Below are 27,180 nucleotides of genomic sequence, written 5' to 3'. Positions count from 1 at the left end.
AGAAGAATCCTTCTTTTTCAGAAAGAAAAAGATGAAAGAGAAAGGTTTCATAGATCCAGTCACTCACCAGACTTTTCTTGAAACCTCAAAGAGGAAAAGGCACACTCGGGACATTTATAGTTGGCAAACACTCTGTCTCCATGGGGCCCAGAAAGTGGGACATTGTGAGGGCAGTGGGATGAGGGAGAGCCATACCCAACCTCTGCCAAGACCCTGCCCAGCTCCCTACACAGGTACTGGGCTTAAACAAGGAGACCTGAGTGTTCTTATAAATGCTTTATAATGTAAAAGCGCACCGGGAAGAACAGGAAAGGTGCAATGCAGGTATCTTTCCATTTATGTTCTTATCCCCGGGTGTGCCCACATTTCAAAATCTCCCTCCCATCTTGCTCAAAAGTCAAAGTTCCCAAATGGAATTTGTCAGGTTTACATTATAAAGGACCCCTTCACTTGATGTACGCAGTTACAGAGAAAAGAATTTCTCTTCAGAAACAACATATATGCTTATGGAAAACATACATGATGGCAGATGCAGGCCTCTGCCATAGAAGGGCTTAGGGGACCACACGACTGAGAATTCAGCTGGAGGCCGTTCCCTCCCCTTGGTTAGGGGCACTGCTCTTGGGACTTGGGCTGGGTTCAGAAGGCTCCGGCGGGCCGGGATGCCAAGTCACCTCTGATTTCTGAGGAACGACCATAAAGGTGTTACCATGGCAATCATCCTCAGTTCTGCTCAAATTAGCAACAGCCTTTGCAGAAACCTCCATTGGGCAAGGTTCAATTTCAAGGAGAAGAGACAGGGCAGGAGTAAGGTTATCTGAATGGTGGACCTTCCTAGGGGACAAATATATGGGATATGACAATGAAAGTTGTAACGCCAAGGAGGGAGGTCCTTGAAAAGCCTTCAGAAAAAGCCACATTTAGCTTCCTGTTCGCCTGAGCCCCTGACCACAGCCCCACAGTGGGACACGTGCTTTATTCTGCTGTCGCCCCATACCAGGCCCTTGCTCTGCTGGCAGGGGGGACTCTGGCTAGCCCCACCCAAGTGATGGGAGAGCTGAATTCTCTGGTGCCCTGAATGAGGAAAGGGAGAGAAGAGAGTTAGGAAGCGCGGGCATATGAGCAAGAAAACGCGTTACCTGGACCTCAGTATATGTGTCGAAGGCCAGAGGAGGGGACAGGACGAGCCTATTCCGTGAGCAGGAGGAAGGGGGGAGGAAAGGTGCGTGGCAAGCTCACAAGGATGGTAACAGGAGAGAGTGGATGGAGGATAAGCAACTACCATTTACATTTCGGTGAGAAATGAATAGAGAGGTCAAGAAGTGACATCACTAAAAGCAAGTGATGGCTCATAACTCTGACTCCATCACATAAGCATGGACCCCAGAACCAGGGGATTCCTGGGGTTCCCTGCACTGTACCTGGTCTGAGGACCCACAGAGAGGCTTCAGCTCCGGGGCTGTTAAGGCCTCCCCTGCCGCCAGCACCAAAGCCACCACCGCCATTTCTCAAAGGGACAAGAAAGAACAAGACAGATGACAACCCTCCAGCCCGTCGTCATTGTTCTGGATCTGAGGAGAGACAGCTGGACTGGAGACATGGGGCAGGCATGCAAGGCTCCCCCTAAAATGTACCGCCCTCCCCACGGGCACCAATACGCCTGCCCGGTTACCAGGCACAGACCGGGGTGTGTGTGTGTGTGTGTGTGTGTAACCACCAAGGCTGGGAAACCAACCTTCGGTCACCTTCAACTAGGTGTATACTTCTGTATCAACACACACTTTGCTCTGATACTCCAATTCGTGGTGATAGGAGGACGGAAAGATAAAGAAGGGAATGAACACGTACGGATCGCTCTCTGTGCCAGGCCCTGTGCTACGTGCTGTTCACACACGACTCTCCGTTTCAGAGAGAAGAAGCAGAGGTGAAGCGGGTCCACATGGGACAGGACCAGCTCCAGGACATGAAGCTGGGAAGTAGAGGGGCTGGGATTCAAACCATGGTCTGCCTGTCTCCACAACCCACACCCTTCCTGCCACTCCGCCCTGCCACCCCCAGTGAGCTCTGCTCTTCATAAAGATGGCGTGGGTTCGTCTCTTTGTTTCCAAGAGAGACAAATTCCTTTACTGAGATCAAAATAAGAGAGAACAATATGGTGAACAATGTATGCAAATGAATTGACAAATGAGAAGGGGACGTGACCTTTTAAAATCCCAAGTGTAATATTTATCTCTAACCAGAAAAAGTGGGTCTCCTGAGGACAAAGGCAGACATTAATGCTTCTTTCCAAGAAGCAGTTAGAGGAGCTGGGTTCCCTTGTTGGAGCCAGAGGCGCCTTTATTTTTATCTTGCTGTGAGAATCTACGCTTTTGTGAAATTTCCTCAGGAATAGCTCAGCCACGTCTAACAGAAGCTTTCTTGTGAAGAGAGGCACAGGTGATTCTCCCTCTAATGGAGTTAGCGTGCTGGTACACATGGGGACAAGGGACACTGGGATTGTCCTGACCGCCAGTCCAGCTCAGGGGCACAAGCTACACTCAACTGCTCTCTCCTTTGGAGGGTCCCCCATGGCTGGGGCAGCAAGGGACGTGGCCCACTTCCAGGTTCTGGGAGATCTTCTTCTTAGCACAGCTGCGGCCCTTTCGTCTCTCCTACAGACAGACAGCTGCCCACCCTCGGCCATGGGAGGAACGTTCCTTCTTAACTCCCACTTCTTCCTCTGCCAGAATAGACAGAGATGGAAGCTTATGGTGCTGGGGGAGAAGGTGGGACAGATGATCCCTTTCTGACCCCTTGGACCTGGAAGGTCAAAGCTGGGGAGGTCTTATGTCCCTTCCCTTTTGTAGCTGCCATCAGTAACAGCTGCTCCCAAAGGTGTTCCTTTTGCTGCATCACACCATGCCGCCAGCCTTACTTAGAAGACCTGGCTCTCTCCTGCACCTACCCAGGCATGAGGGAATTCTACTGCACCACCTGGAAAAGGGTGAAACTGCTCTGGCAGTGGAACAAGGTGCAGATGGCGCCCAAAGGCTGTCATTCACCCTCTGGGGCATTCTGTACACCAGCTTGGAAAAGGCCCTGACGACATGCCAACCTCCTAGCTACAACCTGGAGGGCTGGGAGAGCCCTTTCTTTGGCTGGATTCCAGAGGAAATGTCAGAATGTGGTTGAAAACCTTCTACAGATGGATCAACGTTGGAAAAAACAATTCCCCAAAGGTAATGACCATGGTTTAGTCACCTGAATCAGGGTTTACGACTGTCTTCCTGCATGCTATGAAGGAAGGGTGGGAAAGCCTTTCTTTCTGGAGTAGAACACACTAACATGGTTTTCACGTCCCTGGAATAGCTCTCGGGTACCCCTGCTCATGAGCAGAGAACCTCCCCATACCGAGGGTCCTGTGACCCCCAACTGTGCTCTCCTCTCTGCATCTTTCTTTCCAGCTGCTTCTTTGATTGACAGCATCACGAAATGAAAGGGTACATCAGCCGTCAGTCCCTGGGTCCCTCCCTAAGCCCACGGAGGCACTGCCCACACAGGTGAGTGCCTGCCCACACGTACTCGTCTCTAAGGGAGGAACTCAGGGCCTTTAACTTCTCCCTAGTGACCCTCCCGGCTCCTCCTTCACCAGCCCATCACTCAGGGCATGTGAGCGGAAGCGGAAAGACTCTGAGGTGCTTTGCTGAGGGCCACTGGGAAGCAGATTTCCAGGGCCTCATTCCTGAGCATCACTGCGTGAATCCTTCCTCAGGCTGGCCCTGGAGGTGGCCTCAAATTGGCCAGGGTCTCGGGATGAAGGGCGGGAAGGTAATCCAGCAGGTAAAGAGAGTTACTTACGCCAAAGCGAAGGCCACCAGTGCACCGACCACCACCACAAAATCTAGGATGTTCCACAGGTCTCGGAAGTAGGACCCATCCTGCAGGATCAAGCCCTGGTCGATCATCTGTAGGAGAAGGATGTGACAGCCACCCATGAGCCACGGGGTACGGGCAACCGTGTGCCCTGAGCGCCGGGCTCCCGATGGCAATGCCTCCACTGCCACGCTCTCCACAGCCAGCCCCACATGGGGACCTGAAGAGCAAGAAGACAGGTCCCACGGACGCTCTCCACATTCACTGGGGAGCATGAGGCCCCTTCTCACAGCCACCAGGGTTCAGCCAGACTCCTCGGCTATCATAGAACCCTGCCTGCCACAGCCCTCCTTCATTAACGGCGCAGAGTACCAGGCATCACCACATACAAATGGGGAAACATCTCAGAGGCACGAGATTGGGAATGAGAGAGAAATGCGTCAGGGTGATGGGGACAGCTTGGAGGGCAGTGAGTGCAGCTGGGACGAGACGCAGTCCAGGAAGACTCGACCCCACCTAACCCCTTGCCTTGGCACATATCCAGGCTCACACCAGTGAGTATGTTGGGGAGACGAGTGCTGTCCCCAAGTCTGTGTGCTCCCAGGCCTCCTGAGAGTGGGCCTGGCTCCTCCTGGGGCCACATCCACAGGTCCGTCCCCATCTAAACAGATCCATGCAGTCACAAGGTGCCACGACAGGCTTTATCAGGACCCTGAGGCCAGACGAGGGGTCTGCAGAGGCCTCACTGAGGTTCTGTCATTGGCCAGTCGGTGACAGCGTTGGGGAAGGGCACTATGCTAGAGGAGCAGACAGGTGACTGGTCCAAAGCCTGAAGCCCAGGTTTTCTCTAGACATTCTTACCTTTATAACCATCTCAAAGGTGAACACGCCAGTGAAAACATAGTCAAAATACCTCAGCACCTGGAAGACACACACATGGAGGGGAAGAGGTTATGTGTGGCCACCAGGCCATATACACTCCACTTGCCCACAGAGACACATGGTCCTGCATCCCCCAACCCCCACTCATTTCCTCCTCAGAACAAAACTGTAAGCGCTGGGTGGATGCAGGGAGGGGAGGAGCCATGGATCCTGCTGGAGCCACGTGACCCGGTGACCAGTCCCTGGCCCATCCCTCCCCTTGGCCAGAACTTAACTTCTTGCCCCACAAACCTCTCTCCAGCTCTTGCTCAGGACCTGGAATCCTTGCCAGTTCCCATCCTCCCCACCTCACTCGAGCCACACCCTCGAGCCACCTCTAGGAGATGTGTCTGCTTACGGGGTTGAGCTGTTTCATACGCATCATCCATGACCTATGTCAGGCCCCACATCCAAGCCCACGGGAGGCTGCAGAACCCTTTCAAAACCCTGGTGGGCCCCAGTGATTTCTGGATCCTTCCCCTTTCCCCAGGAAGCTCTAATGCTGGGATGGGAAGGGTCCTGGATGGAATGGGTACCGGCGCACTACAGACGTTGGCAAAGGGTCCCCGTGCACCCACTTTGTTGCGCTCCGAGTTGGTCAGGACGGGGTCCTCGGCCGCCAGGGCAATGCTGCTGGCTGCAATCACCAGGAGAATGCACATCTCGAAATAGCGCAGATTCACGATGTAGTGGCAGGCCCTGCGGATCCTGGGGGGTGGGGAGGGATGAGGCTGCTGAGCTGGCCTGCATCCTCTGATCTGCATCCCTTGCTCCCCACCCCCACGCACATCAGCCTCCTCCAGACGGCCAGGCCCTGGCCAGGGGAAGCCGTGGGGAGAGCAATTTAATTTCTCAGGCACCACCCTTGATTTAAAGCCCCAGAGGGGGAAGGTAATCAGATTGGTCAGAGGCTGCAGTACAAGAGCCAAGATGCATTATCCGCTAGCACGTCTGAGCCATGCGGGCAGCCAGCAGCAGGCTCCACACACTCAGGACGGCTACACGACGCCCTCCAGTGTACGTCGCCGTCTGCTCCCCCACAGTATGGGAACTGGGGCAGAGCAAGGAAATCATCAGAACCAAGAATCAGAAAAACAGACCTGGATTCTAAGATTCCCATAAAAGCAGCAACAGGTTTTCATGAGTCTCAGGAATTCCGATTAAGGTGATTATATTCCTTAGACTGCATTCGGGCACATGACAGTGCTCAGGCCGGGTTCCGCCCTTCCCAGAGCCTTGCCTGAATGCTGCCCACATGGCCACGGAGAGCCACCTGTCATCCTAGCCTCAGATGCTGGTCTGCGTGTGGTTTGCTTACTTGCAGGGCACAAGAAAGCTTTTCTTTCAGAACGCCATCTTTCCTGAATCTAACCTTCCAGATTCTTCTCTGCCACCCTGCCTCCTACCTCTGCTCCGAGGAACATGGAACCCATCAATTTCAAAATCCACATGGAAGGCGGTGTAACCAATAAATACTCCTGAGCACCAGTGGGTGATCTGGTCAGTCTAAGCTCCCCATTTCTCAGCTCTGTCCACCTATGAAATAGTTGGTCCCACACATCATGTAGATTTCCATCTCCCCCACCCACCGCACTTACTGACCAAAGAATAGGTGACGGGTCCTTTCCTCGTGCTATTTCTCATGCTTTCCTGTCTTAAATTCTTTAGACTATGGGCACGGCGTCCAGAGGCTGCTCAACTCCACGACCCACCCCACCTGCTGAGCAGCCTGGATGCTTCACACGTCTGACCATATTCTACCGGGAGAGCTGTGGCCCCTCACCCCTCCTTCTCCCCACCCCCCTGCCCTGCTTGTCCGCCCTGGCACGGCAGGGGGAGCGACGGGAGGGCGTCTTACGGGTTGGTGGTGCTGAAGATGAACATGGAGCTGTGGGGCACCATGGCTTTGCCTGTCTCACGCTTCTCCTTCTTCTGCTTCTTCTTCTCGACTTCCTCCTCCTCCTCCTCTTTGATCTCCGCCTCCTTCAAGGGACTGGCTTCACCATCAGTCTTGTTGCTAACTGCAAGAGGAACGGGATGAAATCTTCAGAAACCTTGCCACATGCAAGAAAGGAGCCCTTTATCCTCCACTGGGGGTGGGATGGAGAGGATGGGAAAGGCCTGTAGGCAAGTGCCTTGCAAACCACGGGGGTGTTTGTTAGATCACACTGAGTTCAGTTCTCGCTCTCTTCCTACCCTGACCCGTGCCCTAATTTTACAAGGCATATCCTTTTTGGCCATATAAATCATTCGCATCATGTTTCCCTGGGTAATAGAATGGTTGTTTCTATTGTAAAGTTTACAAAATTTATTTATATTTAAAATATGCATTCTTTGTATGTATTCACTTATTGAATTTTCACATCGATACCTCCTGAGTGGCATGTTTTGTTATTCCCAGTATACAGATGGGAAAGCTGAGGCCCAGGGAAGTCAAATTCCTATCTTAAGGTCATACAGCCAGTATGGGTTCCCGATCCAAAGTTCTATATCCTTTTAATTAAATCACACTTCAGTGGAAGATTTTAAGAAACCATCACTCTGTTTGCGGCTGCCCTTCTGGCTGTGCTTTTCCCAGTCATGATTAATGTAGAGATGAGAATGCAATATTCATGCGAATACAGGTCCAGAGTGCATTCCAGGATTGAGAGGATGAAGAGGCCATGATTGAGTGGAGCTCTTGGGCCGGCTGCTCTGTTTCCATACGCAAGTCACAGGAGGGTTAAGGGGCCAAGAGGTCCAGGCTCTCAGAGTGAGGCAAAGTGCCCAGGAACCTTGTGTAAGCAGCAAACCTCTGAGGTTCTGCCCCTTCCGGAACTTTCCATCAGGTAAGCCATCTGAAACATCCAAAAGCCCTCTGAAAACCTGCTCTTACTTATGACCAAGGCCACGGACTGGCCCCAGAACGGAAACAGAGAGAGCGTCAACCGTTCTTAATGTTGTTTTTCATAAAAGAGGGTCCGAAACACTTATATATCAGAGTATAAAATTAAACAGACACCCAAAGAAGTTGTGAGTCTTGAGATCCTGAGACATGCCCCAGTCAACCCCCCCAGAAGCAGTGGACATGGGAGGGGTCACTTGTTCAAACAGTATTGGCATAGTGAGTGTAGAGAAGGTGAAGAAATGGAGATGGAACCGCGGAAGAAATAAACAGGGAGAGGAAAGGACTGTTCTGTGAAAAGAGAAAGATGTGGAAAAAGTCAGGGAGGGAAAAAAAGCAAAGGTGGAATCCTATGGTTACAATTCAGTGACCATGAAGCAGCAGGTAAGATTAATGCAGGGTTTGTGGGGGGGTTGGGGGGTGAAGGGGTCAGGGGGGTGGGGTTTGGGCAGGGCTGGGGCGGGGTTAGAGTAGGAAGGGGTGGGGTTAGGGCTGGGCTGGGGGAGGGGTTAGGGCAGGAATAGGTTAAGTGTAGGTTAAGTGTTTTTTAGCCCCATTTCCCTTGAAGGTCTTCTAGATTAATATCCCTTGCCTGAGGGAACTGTGAGAGAAAGTGAGACCAAAAGCTCCTAGAGGAAAGAGTAGATAAGGGTAATAGATTCATAAATGTTAGTACAGAGACCTCAGAGGGCATCAGTGCTCTCACTTTGCAGATGACAAACTGAGGCCTGAAGAGACAGTGGTTTCTTGGAGGCCACACACTGAGCAGAGCCACCTCTGCTCCACTGGAGGTTCCCTAATTTGTCCAGGTGGCAGAACACCTTGGAAGTCCTGCAAAAGGCCATCAAATATTCCTACATGAAATCAAACAGCCGACTACATAACTGGGTACAAAATCACACGTGACCTCTCTGAAGACTCCAGGGTGGTCACAGGCTCCAGAGGCTTAAGGACCTTTCATGAGCAAAACTTCAGAGTGAGAAACTTCTAACTTACGTTTCCTGCAAACTGGGATAAAACTGCCACTATTTTGTACTTGGAAGAATGATTTCATCCTGCTGGTGGGGTTTTCCACGCAGCATTACTGGGGTGACTCTAGAGCCACGACCGCCCGCTCCCCTAGACCGGGAGGGATGGGCCGTGGGGAGGAGGGCAGAGAACGTGGGCTCACTGTGTACTACGGTCGAGTCCACCAAGGGGTCCACGTCGGGGATGGCGACAGTGACGCTGGTGCTCTCAGTGGCGGCCTTGTCCGTGTTGGCCGTGACGCAGGAGAGGTCAGGCTCACTCTGGCTGATGACCCTGCCCACGTCCAGTGGCACGTCCCCCAGCAGGGCTTGCTCACTGCTGCCCTCTGGCTCCTGCTCCGTCAGTGTCATGTCCTTCCCCACTTCCAGCTCTGGCTGGGGCAGGACGAGGGGTGTGTCCGCCTCATCAAGGGCTCCTGCCAGCCCGGAGCCTCTGCCCACCATCAGACTGCTGGTCCTGTTAAAGGAGAGGACACAGCTGGTGTTCAGATCTTAAGAAGCTGTTGCAAAAACGGCTGATGCGCCTGGAAAGAGGGAAAGGGGAGGGGAGCCTGGGGAGCCCTCCTGGAGAGCATGGGGCATCCGCTTCCTCTCACCCCCCACCCCCCAGCCAGGCAGACAGGAACCAAGACCCCTGGGCTGTGGTCACCGCTCATTCCCATCCGTCCACCCGTGACCCACCCCCAACAGGAGACGCCGTAGAACAGACCCTGGTTTTCACTGCCTGTCATATTTACACATGCCTTATAAAGGGTGCATGGGCATCATCCCCACCTTACAAAAGGGGAAACTGAGGCTCAGAAAGGCTTAGATTGAAGAATCCGTGTCACCAGCCAAGTTACGTGCCCCCAGGGCCTCCCTGGGGCTGATTTACCTCCTTAAGTCCTGGACGCGCTCTTCCTCCTGGATGGGGGGCTCCTTGCCCCCGTGGCCGCCCCTGGGCTCGCGGTCCTTCTCCCCATCGGTGGGCACGCCCTCATCCAGGCTCCGCTCCTGGCTGGCAGACCTGCTCCGGGAGGCGGAGGAGTGCTCCTTGCCTTCCGTCCTGACACGGCGGTGCCGGCTGCGCCTCTGGCTCTGCCTGTGCCTGGCCCGGTCCTCGAAGGTCACCACGCTCTCCCCTCCCCCAGCTTCCTGCTGGGTCGGGTCACAGTTCCCATGACATGGCCTGGCCAGCCACGGCGGCTCCCGCTTGCCCAGGGACAAGGGGCTCTTCTGGTTGTCCAGGGCACTTGAGAGGTCCCCTGCGTCCCCCTTGAGGGACCCCCCGCGGCTGACGCGCTCTTCCTCGCACTTCTCCAGGCCCAGGGCCAGGCCCTCCACGGGCCTGGGTCTCCGATAGAGGCTGGGGTGGGCGTTGAGCGGGTTCAGGGGGCTGAGGGGGTTGAGGGGGTTGAGGGGGTTCATGGGCGGGGCCTCCTCTTTGTTGAGGGCCTCCTGGCTGGACATCTGCATGTGCCTCCTCAGCTGGCTGGTGCGCTGCTCCCACACCGACATGTGGTGTCGGCGTCTTCGCTCCCTCCTGGCAAAGGGCAAAGGTGAGGGCCATGGTCAGAATCTGCCGGCTGAAGGCCCACGAGGGCAGCCACCGAGGGGCTGGCCAGCCCTCAGCAGCCCTAGGAAAAGGGTGGGACACATGGCGGGGGTGCAAAGGAGAGAGCCCAGGACCTGCAGACAGGAAGCACAGAGAGATACAGGGAGCAGAGTGGGCCACGCAGGAGCAGGTGCCTCCCAGCCCATGGGGCTCCCCACGCAAAACCCTGCTCCGTAGCGGGTGGGGCACGGTCGGCCCAGGACCAAGCTCCCAGTCCCCAGGGCCTGCAGGGCTGGAGTCCAAAGGCTACCAGGTCTCCCCTCCCCTGCCCTTGTCTGCCGTTAGGGCATCAATTGTACCCACTCTGTGCCCACCACTGGCCTCTAATTCAAGGTCAGAGACCTTTTTCCTCCTGCTGTGCCTCTCCTTTCCCTTTCAGCCTGCAGCGTGGGATTGCGAGGGCACAGAAGTGCAATGGTCAGATACCATTGAAGGGCGAGGACAGGGACACGCAGACCCGTGTGACAAAAAGTGTTGGCGTCGCCCTCAAAAAACAAGAGTGCTGTGGGTCTCTTCCACGACAGCGAATCCAGCCCACAGAGGACTGACTGTGTGCAAAGCCCACCAGCAGCTCATCCTCCAAACCGCAGTTGAGCCTTTCGGCTCCAGGCCTAGAGGAGCATTCATGGGGCAGCAGGAGCACAGGAACGTGACACACACAGAGAGCACACGGGAGTGGGCTCCCACGGGCGGAAGGGTAGTCACCTACGCCTTCCCTCACGCCTGCCTGTGGGTGCACAACTACAGACTGTGATGGGGACACGCACGTGTGCCCACACGCACCCTCACTGAGGCCCACACGTGGCTGTACACAACTGCCTCCATGAAAAGTACACACACGCCAACACATGCCCACTCACAGGCCACACGGAAGAGCGAGCAACACACAAGGTCACATACCTTACACACACCGACACAAGCAGGTGTTGAAAGGGACACAGGGGCATATCCACAGACCATGTGCATGGAACACACGCGCACACACCACGGCACACACGGACGTGCACACCCAGAGCCACTTTGTCCGCAGCAAGGGCAATGACACGGTGTCCCCGCACCCACACAGAACCACTCACAAACACGCAAACCGGTCCACACATACAGGTGGCTGCTGCGTGGCTCCCACATCGACATGTGGTGTCTTCTCCTTCTGTCTCTTCTGGGAAAGAAAAACGAACAGGTTCAGTTCACCCCAACCTCTCGGAGCCACAGCCCCACAGCCACCAGCCGATGTTCAGGGAGCGGCACCGAGCCCCCCGTGTGTCCAGACATTCTCCACCTTGCCCGTGGCTCTCTGCAGACTCCCAACCTTCCATTCTCTGAGGGAGGGACCAGATTCCTTGCCATGTGCGAACACGTGGATGGAGATTTTGAAGCATACAAACAGAGACACAAAGGATCTACCATTTCATAGAGCAGACTCTTCAGAAGCTCAACCATCATGCCCCACGGCACTCACTCTTCCACCTCTAGCCTTCAGAGACCTAGTTTGAAAATCCTATAAGTTGGGCGAGGAGCTGTACGTACCCCTGTCCAATCTAGGATAGCATCTGTATATCACAGCCACGCAGGGGTGATGCCCAGTGACCATTCCAAGCTCACAAAACGTGCAGGGAACCAATGCTCTGGCATGCACACCACCGAGGCCACAGAAGTAGCCCATGGCCAAAGGAAGGGCCACCATCCACATAGGCCAGGATGTGAGCAGTGACCCCTGCATTTGAGCAACTCAGTGGCCCCGGCCAGATGCCCTGATGGAAGGTCCAGTCTGTAAAGCCCAGTATTAACTTTCTTAGCCTTTCACAGAGAAAAATCTCTTCTACACACACACATGCTGTGTCCTTCCAAACACAGTCAATGGAAGATCAGAGTGGCAGGGTGCGGGCATCACCCACCGAAAGGCAGACAAGACTCCCGGGAACATGCGGCTGTCCGCTCAGGTGGAGGACAGTGTACCTGTGACACCTGTGGAGAGAGCCTGCCCCAGTTCCTGGGCAGACAGATCCCGTCTGGCCCAATGGGCCCTGCCTGGACCTGCAAGTTGACAAATGCTGCTCTTTTCCTGACAAAAGAGACATCCACCCATGAGAACCTGCGAGGCAAACTAGTACTGCTCAACGGCCATGTCCGCCGCTGCAGAGGAGCCGGATACTCGGTGGGGCTGAGGACGCAGGGCCAGCTGGTCAGAGCCTCCCTCGGTGTCTGGCAGAGGCAAGATGCACAGAGCAGCCAGGGGCCGGATGCATATATCACTGGGAGAGGTTTGCAGGCGCCCCTCCTGTGTGCACCCGTCAGCACTGACAGCCCCAACGCAAGGAGGCCCACCTGGGGCGGCAGTGCCAAGAGGCATGGGTCGCACATAGAAACAGAAGCCCACACTCGAGACAGGCAGCACGCACACCCACTGGGAAAAGCATATTCCACCATCTCATTGCAAATGCTGGAGGTGGGGAGCTGTGTGAGTGTATGTACGTGGAAGAATTCTCTCTCTCATGTGTACACACACACACGCACGCACGCACGCACGCACAACCAGGCAAAACAGAGACCCAATCTGTAATTCCCACACAAATCAGACACACACTTCAAACTCCTCTTCTCTTCTCTACTCACACGCGCAGAGACCCGAGTTCACAACCCGTCAGAATCGTGGACATACTTTCTTTCCTACAATCACGCAGAGACGCAGCCACGTGTCTCCAACCCAGGCACCTGGGACCTCACAGACAGCCCCCCGTCACCTTGTGGGCCAGGAGGCCAGTTGGTATTCTGCCCATTTCAAAGATGGGGAAGCAGAGGTTCCCGGATCCTCAGGGGTTCTCTCTCCAAGGTCACAGAGCATGTGAGTGACAGAACTAGGACTAGTACCCAGGCCTGTTGGTTTGTCTCCTGCCATATTTCTCTGAGGACAACGGCATTCTCACTTGGTTGCACGAGGACACCAGCGTCCTGTCTGCACTCCCGAGCAGTGCACACACCCCGACGTACTTCCTGCCTGCGGCACCCAACGCGCAGCCCGTGCCACAGCCCAACCTGGATCTCCACTCATCTTGGACGGTTACGGCACCTTCTTCCCCTCACTGTGCCCGATACACACACGGCTCAGCTCCTACAGCCCTGTGCCTACCAGCGCTTCATTCATTCTCTCACTCCATAAATAGTGAGTTTCCACTCGGGGCTAAGCACCTTCCCAACTCACATCCAAACCCACTCCTCCCCCAGGCCCCCTCGTCTCAGTAAACAGAACCACCCACCGCAAGTGACAGCCAGACCTACCCAGCAGCACGTTCGGATACCTGTGTGTGTGTGTATATTTTCAACCCAAACTCATGAGTTCAGGGAGGAAGGTGGAGTAGAATCTACTTAAGGCCCAGAGAACATTCTAGAGAGGAAGCAGTTGTCTGCCTCGCTCCATCATTCTTTAACAATTTTTGTTTCGTGGGGTGGGGTTGGGGGGGAGTTATTTTTCTCACTCACAGAGGAGGGGCCCACAGTTCAGGCCTTCACAGCTTGGAAAGGTGGGGCCAGATGATGGCCATGCAGAAAAGGGCGGACCCCACCTGTAATTCTAGAAAGGCCCTGTGAGGCGAGGCAGAGAAGGCTCAGGAGCCCCTCCCACGAGCTCTGGGCAAAGAGGGGCTTCAGGTAGTCAAGGGCGGGGTCTGGTGCCAGCATAGGGCTCCATGTCTTGGGGGGTCTCCGACCCTCCCCATAGACACCCCAGGGCCACTCACACAGTCATCATGCAGGCCCAGAAGCAACAACAGGAGCTCCACGGTCTGAAGTCACGTCTCAGACTCTCCGCCAACACCTTCCCCTGGCACCATAGTCAGCCCCACACAGGGCCCAAACCCACAGCCCCCGGTTCTACCAGCAACCACAGGTCCTGGCTGGTTCCTCAAAACCCTCTCAAAACCCTCTGTCCTCACTGCTCCACTTCATCGCCTCCCATTCTCTCCCTAATCCACCCTAACTGCATTCTGTTCCCAGAGGCCACAGAAATGACTCTTGCAAAGGTTCCTAACAGCTTTCATTTTGCCAAACCCCACGGTCCCTTCTCTGCCCTCATCTTCCGTGATCTTTCAACAGTATTTAGCTCCACTGCCAGCTCCTTCCTTTCTAAGGAGTGTCCTTCTCTGACCCCACGCTTCCTCATTCCTTCGCCCACCTCCGCTAGCCCCATCAGTCTCCTTTTGGGGTTTCTCCTCTGCCAGACCTTGAGGCATAGGAAGGCTCTGGGTCTCTGTCCTCAACTCCCCCCTTCTCCACTTCGACTCTCCCTGGGCCAGCTCACCCATGCTGGCAGCTAAATACCATCCAAGTGCAAATGGCTTCCCCAGTCTTTACTTCTAACCCACACCTCTCTTCTAAGCTTCAGACTCATGTAACCAATGGCCTATTCGACATCTCCACGTGAATGTCTTATACGTATTTCAAACTTAATGCTCCACAAAATGAACTCCAGCATTCTCCAGGGGATGGCAAATGTCACCACCATCTTCCCAGGTGCTTAAGCCGCATACCTTAAAACCTGGGAGAAATGTTCGTTTCTGCTTTTTTTCTCATCCCCACCCTCATCACTTTGAATCCATTAGAGATTGAATGGGGTTCCGTCTCCCCTCCTCCACTGTCACCACCCTGGTCTAAACTTTTCCCAGTCATCTCTCACCTACTTTAAGAACCAACTTCCTGTCTCCCTGCCGCCACTCTTGGCCCCGACAATCCATTCTCCACAAAGCAGAGTGACCTTTTAGAAGTATAAATCATGTCACATACATCTTTTCACTTGAAACTCTCCCATGGTTGCAATTAGAAGAAAAGCTAAAATCCTTTACCTGGACCTTCAGGACCTCCCCCAGCTGGCTCCTGCCCTCCTCCCTGACCTTGGCTCCTTCTGTTCCTCTTTGTTCCCTGCACACCACCCACACCGGATCTTGCAGGGGAATGCTCTTCCTTCAAATGTCACAGGACCGCTTTATACACATTGAGGTCTCTGCTTAAATATCACGTCTTCTGAGAACCCCTCCCCAGAATGCCCAAAGATACTCCACCCAGCTCTTGTCCCTCTGCCTTATTACCATTTTATTTCTTTGACAGCAACTCTCACTGCTGAAAATTATTTATGTGTATTTCTTATCTATCTCACTCGCTGAAATGAAAGCTCCACGAGAACAGAGACCGTGTCTGCCTCGTTGCTGTGTTCACAGGACATTTCCTGGCACGGAGCAGGTACCCTCGGACGATAAAGTTTTTGAGTTGATGGATGGGCTATTAGCACAGGAGCCTGGGGGGCAGTAAGGTAGGGAGAGCCGACTCACTCCATGGAAGGCATGTTGGGTGCAGACATCGGGCTGACCTCCTTGGCCTTCTGCAGTGCATGTTTCTGGTTGAAGGCCTCCTCTTCTTCCTGCTCATCCTAGACACAAAGAAGAGGTGGCTGTGCCCAAGACCCCATGAAGAAGAGGGAGCTCCCATGGCTCTCCCTGGGTGGAGTTCTAGAGATGAGGAAAGCAAGGGAAGCGGTTGAACAAGGCAGCATGAGGTTAGATTGGCTTAAGGACCACAGATGACCAGAAGCCAGGCCTCCCCGGCTCTGGCATGGCCAGAGACTCGGGTCTCCTCCCTGCCCCACAGGCTGCCCAGGGTTGGAGTTGACCCCAACCCCCAGCGCTCCATGGAGCCGCCCACAGCTGTGCAGGTGAGAGGCCAGAGCTGAGGAGCAGGGCCCTTCCAGGCAGAGCCCCTGAAGTAAAGCCCTGAGGCTGTACCTCCCATCATGCCCTCTTCCCTGTAAGGTACATCCAGGGCCTTCGTTTTCTTTCTTCTTCATGGTATAATCCTGTAAAGGGCCCCTCTGAGGGTTCACAGTGATTAAGCTGTTATTTCCTGTATCCCATGAGAGACCCAGGCTGGCCTGAGGCTCATCAAACTCAATGAAAGTGAACCAGGCTTCCTTCACGGATGTGTGGCTCTCCAACTGCCCAGAAGCTCCCAGAAGGAGCCTTCCCGGCAGGCCTGAGCCAGACAACGCAGACTTTTGGAGAGAGCTCCCAAAGCCAGAGGGCACGAGAGAACGATCGGGTCCCCAGAGAACTTACCTTAGTCAGCTCCTGGGCGTTGGCCAGATTGTCCACGGCGATGGCCAAGAACACGTTCAGAAGCGTGTCTGGGATGGTGGGTTAAGGGTGGGCAGTAAGAAGAGCAGACGGCTGCAGGCAAGGCTGAGAAGGCATCCCGTGTCTGTGCTGATGGGGACACTAGAAGCGACCCCAAAAAGGTACATAAGCAGCGACTGTGGGAGGAGGGATGGAGATGTCACGCAACTCTGTTTGAAGGAGAGTATGTCTTCCCTCCTTCCACATATCATCTCTCTGCACAGGACAAGGAAATACCCGACTCCAACCACCCAGGGGCCAAGATGGAATGAGGAGGCTTTTAAAGAGCTACGATGCCTACTCATAGCAATACCCGGTAGAGAATCATGGAACAATAAGACCGGTAGACAGGTCGGGAGCTCAATGGAGAAGCTCATCTCTCTTTTCTTTTTTAAATTTTTACTGGGGAATATTGGGGAACAGGGTGTTTGTTTCTCCATCAGCTCCAAGTCGTTGTCTTTCAAGTTGTGGAGGGCGCAGCTCAGCTCCAAGTCCAGTCGCCGTTTTCAATCTTTAGTCGCAGGGGGCGCAGCCCACCATCCTATGTGGGAATTGAACCGGCAACCTTGTTGTTGAGAGCTCACGTTCTAACCAACTGAGCCATCCGGCCACCCCTCGTGGCGGGGGGCTCAGCGGCAGCTCATTGTCTTCAATCTAGTTGTGGAGGGCACAGCTCACTAGCCCATGTGGGAACTGAACTGGCAACCCTGTTATTTAGAGCTCACACTCTCACCAACTGAGCCATTCGGCCGCCCCATCATCTCTCCTTTCTGAGAGGCTGGAACTGAGCCCAGCTAGACCAGTGGTACTTTCCTCCTTAAAAACGAAAAGAAATGAGAACCCACAGCCTCAGCACTGACCAGCTCTCAATAATGGGATGCTAATGTCCCATTCTTCTTATCCTGGACGGTTTCCGTATTTCATTTAACAAAATGTCACAGAGCACACAGGATCATTATGGAACCCATTTCTATTCCGCGCTAAACCTCTGAAGTCCCAATTTTCCAATGGTCTCTGAGACCTGTATGTTCTAGAACAAAGAACCAGTTCTAGCACAAAGGTCCAGGTCTGACCACCCTAGGAGGAAAAGGAAAATCCTGGCGCCATTGTGACAAACTGGCCTTCCACTTCTATGATGCAATACACAGCTTTCTTCTCATGGGTTTCTCATGTTTAGTTGATCGTCTGCTATTAGGTTTGAGAGCAGAAAACCTAAAGGAGCATCTTTTCTCTGCGAGATTATAGAAAATGCAAAACTACGTCTGCACCACGTGGCTCTCCCTTTGTATTGAACCCATCCCAATTCAAGGCGAGTCTCCCTCCCCACAAACATGTAATGGTCCTGTAGAAGTTGGTGGTTTATAAGGTGCATTCAAATAAATTATCTCATTTACTATCACAACTAACAAAGGAGATAAGATATTGTTATTCTCCTTTCAGATGTGAAAACCAGAAGCTCAGAAGGCTGAGTGACTTTCCCAGAGCCACACAGCTGGTGAGCAGAGTGGCTGGGATTAAAACCTTATCTTCCTCGATGTAGATCCTGTGACCAGACATGGGTTTCGGAGTGAAATGAACTTGGTTTGGTCTCCCTTTACAATTTACTAATAATTGTTTGCGTTTCATCAAGTTATTTCTTCTAAGTCTTGTAAGGCAAGGATTAGACGAAATAGTGCCAGCAAAGCACTCGGTACGTACAGGACTCATGAATAGTACGAATGCAACCAATGTTAGATACGCTTAGGAGTGTCGGCCTTAATCACAAGGTCGTATCTGGGAGACCCTCCTATGTGACGGGCTCTGTCTGTATTCACGTGTAATTAACTCATTAGTATTACAATCTGCCTGCTGTTTCAGCCTACCAGGATCTCAGTCCTTTCTTCTTTTCCTCAGCTTATAGTATCTCCAACTATTCCCTATAACAGCGTCATAGGTTATTACCCGAGTATGCTGTAGATTTGGAGGCTATTCCATCATCTTTACATGTATCCTCTTTACCACACTAGTGTACAAAGTCTCTAAGATTCCTGTTTCTCTTAGTACCCAGAGCAACGTCCCGCCCCCACCCCTTCCCCTTGCCCTGAAATGCTGGCGTGCACCCAGAGGAGCATGCGCAAAAGGATACAGTTCCCAAACAAGGTGAGCACGATGAAGTAGATGGCCGACCACATGCCAGAGCTGACCCCGCCCTGGGAGCGGATCCCGTTGTACATCACCTCATTCCAGTCCTCCCCGGTCAGGATCTACACAAAGCAAACAACAGGCCAGTCAGCGACCTGCACTGGTTGAGAAAACGGGGCCAGTGTAAAGCGGAACGTCTGGGCCCGCGTCTTTCCCATCTACCCCCTTGCTTGGCCATCCTGCCGAGGGGGAAAAAACCAAAAAGGTCACTCCCACGCATAATCCTCAACTTTCTTCTGATACAGAAGGGAATTTTAGGCATTGGAAATGGAAGAAGAGCATCAGAAGGAAAGACTCCAGTCCTGAAAGTCCAGAGTCTCCCCCACCTCCGCTTTGCCCGGCCTACGGGGTCACCCAGATCAGCTGGTCTGGCCACTCCCCACCCGTCCCCAGAGCTGCCAAGGCACAGTTCCTGAGACAGCAGCGCTATGGGAAAGAGCCTCACAGGCGCCAGTCCAGGAAACCTGGGCCTGGGTCAGCCTCAGACGCTGCCTAAGCAATGCTTTTCTTTAGCTCCAAGAGTTTCAGTTTTCCCTCATGATTTAAAAGAGGTTTTTCTTTTTGAGGGGAGTGGGTGGAAAAGATACTTCATGAAATGGACACGTGGGCTAGAAGATGCTTCTGATTTCAGAAAACCATAAATGTGATATGTCACTGAATGTCTCTGACTTAATGTCTTCTGCAGACTCACAAAGGGAGAAGGCCACTGAGGTGATCACAAGCGAGCTCTTCTATTATCGGTAAGAACAGAGCTACAGAAACCCCAGGAATGATCGTGGTGGCGATCCCTCAATAAGCAAGCATACCCAGTGGCCTGGGACGTGCCTGGAGGGGAAAAGCGGGGTTCTCCTAGGACGTCACCTTGCAGTGTGTGCCCAGTGACCCCACAGGACATTTTTTAACTGTCAGGTGGCCTCATACCTGGAATACCGTCATGATGGCTGCAGGGAAGGTGTCAAAGTTTGCCGAGGGAGTCCCATCATTAAAGTTAAACCTGAGAAGGAAATTCAGAGAGAAGAATGGAATGCAAATCTCACACACCAAGTTTTCCCTTCCCAAGATTTTGCCATTTCCATCCCTTCTTTCCCCTTCTCCACAGGCCCCTCTCTCCCATGCTCTCCCCATGGCATGTGATTGATAAAGATGGTATTAGTGACTATTACTGATGGACTGTGCGTTTTGACGGGTCTGGGTAATGACTGATTTGGACTGATCCTGAGTTACAGGGCCTCGTGCTGGACATTTCAGAGACAGCGCCAGAGGGAGGGGCCCTCAGAATAAGAACCCTGTACCCTGTGAAAAGATTGAAAGCAGAGACCCTGGTTCTACACATACACTCAGTGGTTGATTTGGGCCAGCGGACAAGCAAGATGAGCAAGCAAGATGGTAACATGGTGATTACATTGGTGAGCCTGGCGCTCACAGGCTGAAGTTCTGAGGCTCCTTTGGATGAAAGCTCATGGGTGCTTACCTGCCTCCAAAGAGCTGCATTCCCAGGAGGGCAAAGACGACGATGAAGAGGAAGAGGAGGAAGAGCAAACTGATGATGGACTTCATGGAACTCATCAAGGAGACCACCAGATTCCGCAGGGAGGCCCAGTACCTACAAAACCCAGGCGACATTACAGCGGTAAATACCGCAAACCAAACTGTCCCCAAGTCCAGCTGGACATCGGCTTGGGGGTGTACGAAATGAGCTGCCTCGTATAACCGGAGGAAGGAGAGATGGGAGCAGTGATATACCATGGGCTCTGGCATCGCTGATGTTTTTGTGGTTTGATCTCTAGAGGAGGAGAAGGGAGCCCAAGAATGGGGTGGGGGAGGGGTGGGGGGGGAAAGGGGAACGCGTGGTGGGGGGAGTAGGAGATGCAAGGAAATCGAATGATGCAGAAAGAAGCTTCCAGTCTCAAAGGTGGTTGAGAAGAGTCCAGATTCTGATCACTTACTTGGTTATTTTAAATATTCTTAGAAGCCGGAGAGCTCGTAAGACACTGATTCCAAAAGAGGTACCAGGTCTGAAGATGGCCCAGACCACTTCAAAGATACTGCCCACGGTGACCTAAAGAGCCAAACCCGGCCACAGTGAGAGGAGGAAGAGGAGGAGGAGGAGAGAGAAACATTCTGGTATTCAGCAATCAACAGTTCTCATGGGGCTATGGTGAAATTCAAACTCCCCCCTCACCCCCAACCCTCCTCTAGCAGGACCACCTATTTGTGAAGGTGGCCAAAGACAAATGAGACTCTACCACGTCGCTCTCCACTCCCCTCGCTAACTTTAACCATTCCCACTGTAGACTGGTTTACTGTCTGCTGTTCTGTCCTCGTGAAAACTATGTCACCACTCCTGCATAAATATGATAGCCGCAACTGTCCTTACATTATAACACCTTGGGCAGACAGGCAAAAGAGTGGTCCTCGAAGCAAAGGAAACACAATTTGAATTAATACAGGTTGCATTGCAATATAAAAATCTGAGCGAGGGTCCACATTCTCCCATTCTTCTAGAATTGAGAGCTAACAGGAATGTTTCAGTCACACGTATATTAAATACCTTTCAGTCCCTGGGGTCCCAGACAACCCAATGTGATGGCACTACCCAGCGGCATAGAATCTGACTGCTACAGGAAGCAGCAATATCAAATGAATAATTCAATTTGTTTTTGTTTTAATTATGTATCTATTGACTGTCTACTATAGTCTACACATGGCACTACGAGAAATAACAAAAATTAATCCTCATTGCAATGCTGAGAATATGTATGTAAGGAAACTAAGGTTTAAATGGTCTTTCAGTGGCTGCTATGCTTGAAAATTGCCCATACCCAGAAACATATGTTCTAAGTTAAAGTGCAGGTTGGCAAATACTCAGACTCATTAGCACATAACTGAAAGGTTGGCAGAAAAAGGAGATTCGGCAGAACGAGAAGTGGTTCAGGAACCCAGAGGTTTGGGACCTAGTCCTGCTGCTAACTGGCTATGTGAACTTTCACACGAGGTCCTGCATTCACTCGTGTGTACATGCGCAGGCTGGGTCCTCACACGTAATGTAGTGCACGGGGTTCCCGAAAGCAGCGCACGCCAAAAATGTAGGTGACAACACTTGAAGACTGTTAGCAACGCACACAGTTCTGTGTCGGTATTCCTGAGGAAGTAGACACCAGGCGAAATAGTCTCTGTGGGACTTTCTAATAAGAGTGTGTGTGCAGACTCACGGGCATGTTTGTATGAGGGTTTATCTAGGTACTTTTCCCAATTTTAAACTGAACTAAAACATCCCCCAAAACAAATATATAAGCTTCTCTCTTTTATTGAGTCACCTTCTGGAATCAAGTCTTTCGTTCTTCTCTCCCAGTCACCCCTCAGGATGATAAATGGTTCAAAACCCTGGCTGTGGGTAGCTTTGCCAAGTTCATTGAGGTATACACGTAAGTGTTCCTTCAACGGTGTGTGTGTTCCGCTTCAATACAAACATTAAAAATAATGGAGCTTTAAAAAAAAGAAACCGAACAAACCCTCGTGTGGCAAGGACTCACTCCTTTCTGATCTCCTGTTAGCTCGTCTTATCGACTCCCCTTTTATAATTTCTGAGGTCAGCGCCTCAGGCGAGCAGGGGCGTGAGTTGCTTATCTCACACTGGCGGTCCCCTCAAAGCAGGATGGGCGGGCTCGCGAGCACTTACCCCAAAATCAAAGCAGTTGAAAGAAGAGTGAAAATACAGGCGAGGCCCCATACCGTACATCTTCAGGGACATCTCCAAGAGGAAGAGGCCCAGAAACAAAAATTCTGCATAGTCTGAAAGCATCAAAAGCAGAAGCAGTTGCTCCACAGATGGCGTGAGCCCCTGCGACTCCCCAGCCCAACACCCCACCTCCAGGGGAGCCCTGAACACCAGCAGGAGCCACACACGCGAGGACCGTCAGTGACCACGGCAAGTCAGTGCCAGGCAAAACCTAATGGTGCCTAAATTCTCTCTAACCCAGGGGAGCCCCAGGCACACCCCGCAGATCAGCTTGGCTCTCCTTCAACAGGTGCGGCGGCCATGGCCCTTTAAACGGTAGATGGCTCTCTGGAGACAAAGGGCGTCACCATGGCTTTCATGAGAGAGCCGGATTTGTGGATTTGCGTCACACACATCCAGTAGCGAAGGCATCCTGGAGCCTCACTCACACCCAGGGGCAGCCTTCCCCAGAGTCGACCTCTAAGCTCCCTTTTTGGTCTGTGGGAGGTAGTCACTGCCCTAAGAACTCTCTCCTCGGTCTTTGGTGACCCAAACTCCCCACCCCACTGAGCCTCCTTTAGACACTAAGTGAAGGCTTAAAGCATCCCAGCACCCCAGGTGTAACACTATCTCCTTGACTCATCAGCAGAGATTTGTTTATCTGATTCAACATTAACAGCTGGGAATGGTCATGTGATAATCCTGACCCCTTGGGGACAACTCTGGCCTCCCTTACACCAAAGAGAGAGGACGCTGGGTGGACAGAACCACGGCCAGGCCCAGCATGACACCTTGCTCTCTGATATTCACACCCCAACCAAGCTGCCCTCTGAGAGCCAGTGGTCGCTGGTCACTTACAGAGGAGGTGAGTGAGCCACGGGGGCTGGTTGTGGTGGACGATGGCCACACAGGCGGTGTTGAGAGCCACGAGACTCAGCACAATCCAGTAAAACACCTGGGATTTAACCATGTGACGGACAGAGATCCGCAGAAGCCTTTCCTTGTGTCGGAAGTAGGAGGCCCCGTCCACCTTTGCACTTTTGATGCTGGCTCGGGCAAGAGGTGTGCCTATGGGGGAAACGTCAAGAGGAAGACTGAGGCTGCAAGAGACCACCCTCCATGGCAAGGCGGCATTCAAAGGGCAAGGTAGGTGGCGTGAGTCCCTCGGCGAGGTGACTGCCACACTGCAGGCCCACGGAATCCCCACATTAAGTGGTTTCCACAGCAGACATCCCCGTTTCTCCGCTGGACAAGCTCAGTGCTAGGAAAGCTTCCCTAGGTAGAACACCAGGCTTATACCCAGTGTCCTTATAGGATCCTGTTTATGTAATAGATTGGGCTTCTCTCTGGCCTTTCCTTTTAAATCTGCTTCAGGCAATGGAGTCATTCGGCTGTATCTATGATCTTTCTACCACCAGAAGCCTAAAGCAGCAGTGAGCTCTGTATGCTGCTTCTGCTTTACGGATGAAGTGAGACTCTCCCCTTTTTCTGGGGAAGAACTATCTGCCATCAGTGAGAATCGCTAAGAGGACTCCAACTGAACACCAGTCATGCAAAGCGTTGTTAGTAGAAATTTGTTTAGATATCACATGGAAGTAGATGGGGGCTACTGTGGTTAAGCAAATGACTGCAGGTGCTCCAATGGGGGTCCCTAGAAGCAACAGACCCTCACAATCCTTTGAAGAATATCTCGTTATCACAGCCAGGTGAGAGAAGACATATATGAGCACGGGACCCATCAACCACTTGAAGCATCTGGGTTGGATTCTTAGCCTACTACCCCACGTTTCATATAAACAGCATCGCCTGGTCCATTTTTTCCTATAAGTCATTGTCACGTAGATAGAGTCCCACACCTTTCCCTAGTGACATCCCTTTGGATGCTTTGAATTCTCTTCCTCTTTGAGGTGCTTCTCAAAAGGCATTACTCAGCCATAAGGAAAGGAATAGGACCATTTGTGACAACAGGGATAGACCTTGAGATTATTACGCTAAGTGAAGTAAGTCAGACAGAAAAAGTTGAGAACGCTATGCCTTCACGGATACGTGAAACAGAAAATTGAAAGCAACAAAGGAACAAGACAAACAACAAATAAAGAAACAAAACCTCATAGACACAGACAACAGTTTAGTGGTTACCAGAGGGTAAGGGGGGAGGGGGGTGGTAAAAGAGTTACAGGAAACAGGGTCAAATGTACGGTGATGGAAGGAGAACTGCCTCTGGGTGGTGAGCACACAATGTGATATATGGATGATGGATTACAGCATTGTACACTTGAAACCTATGCAATTTACTGACCATTGTCATCCCAATAAAATTAAAAAGAAAAAGACAGGCTCTAAGGACAATACCTCAAGCTAAAAACAAACAAACAAGCAAAAAGATTCAGGGAAGTGGAAGGTCTAACAGGTTGCACTCACCCACGGAGGAGATATCAACACAATGCTCGTCGCTGGAGTCTCGGGTCATGGCCTCCGTGCGGCTCCGTTTGATGGTCGCCCTTCGAAGCACTGCACCAGGACAGGGGAGGCCAGTGAGTGAACACACACACCCCCAGATCATTGGGGTCAACACTGAGGACGTGGGCAAGAGGCCCCTGTGTCACAGGTGACTGCCTTTAAATACCTGAGCCAGGGTTAGAGAAGTTTTGAAAGGCTACAGAAATGTGGCTCAGTGGCACCTCTGAAATGCAAGGGCTCTGGACTCCCTGCCAGAGCTTATCTACATGTCGCGGAGAAACGGGCACTCCATAAGTACTTGTGCCGGCTCTTCATAAACGAGGCCACTTCCTGGTAATGAAAGTGGTCCCGAGATGATCCCCCCAGATTTTCAGAGAACATCCCTTTATACACCATTGGTTGCACGACAGACTTCATTGCCCGTTACCAACGACACACCCTGGAACAAAGTAACTCTTGGATTTCATTTTTATCACTTTAAAAAGCATCTACACCTGTGATTCAATTCCTTTCCTTTGAAAGCATGAGGGATTTTTATGACAAAGAGACTTTGGTTTCAAATCCCAGAGCACCCCTCTTTTCTTTCTTTTGATCAAGAGTGACTGCCACACGCAAGAGGGGGCAACGCAAATGGAGTCAGGTGCTGGTGGGAGCACTTCCTTACCTTCTAAGGCTGATGTTCCAGAATTTTTATTTTCTTCAGCAAGCATGACTTCCTCTATATGGAAACAAATGGTTTAGTAAATTATTTGTAAATGTCAAATTATTTTGCAAAATGGAAATCCCTCAGGGACATCTCTGGCGCCAGGGCCACTGAGAGAGAGGAAAAAGTTCACAGCTTGGAGCAGGCACCAGTATCCGAAGGACATCCAGGGTCATGGGGGGAGCTCCCGAGACACATCAGAACGGAAGGAAGCTCTTTCGTGAGGGGCACTTGGGGGGCGACTAGTCAACTTCAGTTCTGTGGCTGATACCCTTGTTCGGCAGGATACCCGTGAAAGGAAGAACTGATGTTTAACTAAAATCTCCTACTAAATGGATAGGAATGAAAATTTTCCACTTCTGTTTTTTCTTCTACTTGGGTTCCTGTCTTTCCTATCCCCTTAAGCCTTTTCTAGTGATGGGAGCCTCCACAGTTTCTCTTATCTGCAACATAACATCTGCCCGCTCATTCCGGAGGTGAGAGAGGCCACGTGTGGGGCTCTAGCCCGTCTACTTCTTTGAGGACAGGCTGCTGCCTAAGCCGAGGTGGATGCCTAGCACCTCAGAGAGAGGAGCAGGCCTGGTGGGCTCGTTTTCTCCCATCCCCACCACTCCATCGGGCCCTGCTTGCGCACAGCTTGAGCTGAGGAAGCTTGGGCCCATCGTGAACTTTTCCTTGTGACACTGGTTTTTGCGCATGTTCTGTTCTTGGCACAGAACTCCGAAAATCCTTGGAATTTACTGTCATTGTATGCTAATGAATGAGTCACCGTGGGGGAGGCCTAGATAGCTGAAGAATGGGGGCAGGTCACCAGAAAAAACAACCTCAGGATTGGAGGGTTACAACTTTCAGCACCATCCCTTTCCCGTCTCCTGGGAGGGGAGAGGGGCTAGAAATTCTTTAACCACCAATGGCCAATGATATAATAAATCATGCTATGGGATGGAAGCTTCATAAAAACCCTCAACGACGGGGGCTCAGGGAGCTTCTGGGTTGGTGAACACACGAAGATGCTGAGAGGGTGGCATGTCTGGAGAGGGCATGGCAGCTCTGTGCCCCCCAACCCCACGCCCGTTCCTTGCCTTGCAGCTCTTCCATTTGGCCAATCGTGAGTTGCACCCTTTTTAATAAGCTGGTTCGTTTTTTCTGAGCTCTGAAAGTTGTTCTACTGAATTATCAAACCTGGAACCCTCTGAATTTGTAGTCAGCTGGGCAGAAATGCAGGTCACGGGTGACCCGGCCCGTGGCTGGCATCTGAAGGGCAGGGATGGGAGGGGCAGGCTTGTGGGACTGAGCCTTTCACCTGTGGAGTCTGCACTAACTCCGGGTGGTATTTAGTGTCAGAATTGAACTGAACTAGTGGATACCCAATGGATGTCGGAGAACGGCAGCACTGGTTGGTCGGAGTGACGTATCTGGTTGTTGGTGTTTGGACAAGAACCCATGGACTCTCCTCTCGTCCTCCTCAAAACCAGCCCTGTACACTACAGAGGCGTCACCATCGGTGTGGCACTGTTTTCTACAAGACTTGTTAGCAGAAGCCTCACTCACATCCCTCTGAACTCGCCAACAAAATAGCGCATGTCTGGTGGGATTCAGAGTCCCCTGTCTGAACTGATGGGGGATTTGGCTTTGACACCCACTCCCACTCTGCCTGTACTAGACCCGGCAGTGGCCTAAACAA

At 52.3% G+C, this 27,180-nt stretch overlaps 1 protein-coding gene across 6 annotated transcripts in view; it reads right to left on the bottom strand.

Annotated features, from left to right (window-relative positions):
- CACNA1E (calcium voltage-gated channel subunit alpha1 E) overlaps window positions 1-27,180 on the bottom strand; it is a 455,081-nt gene that overhangs the window by 59,708 nt on the left and 368,193 nt on the right. For 4 of the 6 annotated variants that reach the window (XM_088801607.1, XM_088801609.1, XM_088801610.1 and 1 more), the window contains 17 exons: window positions 25,458-25,511; window positions 24,755-24,844; window positions 23,192-23,401; window positions 22,295-22,407; window positions 20,562-20,674; window positions 20,087-20,218; window positions 19,537-19,609; window positions 18,560-18,677; window positions 16,378-16,445; window positions 15,598-15,695; window positions 11,382-11,438; window positions 9,560-10,207; window positions 8,829-9,142; window positions 6,632-6,794; window positions 5,352-5,481; window positions 4,714-4,773; window positions 3,838-3,944 (listed from right to left, as the gene is read on the bottom strand). In XM_088801607.1, coding sequence (XP_088657733.1) covers window positions 3,838-3,944; window positions 4,714-4,773; window positions 5,352-5,481; window positions 6,632-6,794; window positions 8,829-9,142; window positions 9,560-10,207; window positions 11,382-11,438; window positions 15,598-15,695; window positions 16,378-16,445; window positions 18,560-18,677; window positions 19,537-19,609; window positions 20,087-20,218; window positions 20,562-20,674; window positions 22,295-22,407; window positions 23,192-23,401; window positions 24,755-24,844; window positions 25,458-25,511 — 2,548 coding nt within the window. The remainder of the gene's footprint in view (window positions 1-3,837; window positions 3,945-4,713; window positions 4,774-5,351; window positions 5,482-6,631; window positions 6,795-8,828; window positions 9,143-9,559; window positions 10,208-11,381; window positions 11,439-15,597; window positions 15,696-16,377; window positions 16,446-18,559; window positions 18,678-19,536; window positions 19,610-20,086; window positions 20,219-20,561; window positions 20,675-22,294; window positions 22,408-23,191; window positions 23,402-24,754; window positions 24,845-25,457; window positions 25,512-27,180) is intronic. The other 2 variants (XM_088801608.1, XM_088801612.1) reach the window with 1 other exon arrangement.

The sequence above is a fragment of the Rhinolophus sinicus genome, chromosome 11 (assembly GCF_057876585.1).
Source record: "Rhinolophus sinicus isolate RSI-liver-muscle chromosome 11, RSI-T2T, whole genome shotgun sequence".
Taxonomy (NCBI): domain Eukaryota; kingdom Metazoa; phylum Chordata; class Mammalia; order Chiroptera; family Rhinolophidae; genus Rhinolophus; species Rhinolophus sinicus.
Note: the sequence above shows the minus strand (reverse complement) of the source record. Positions and strands in the feature narration are given on the sequence as shown.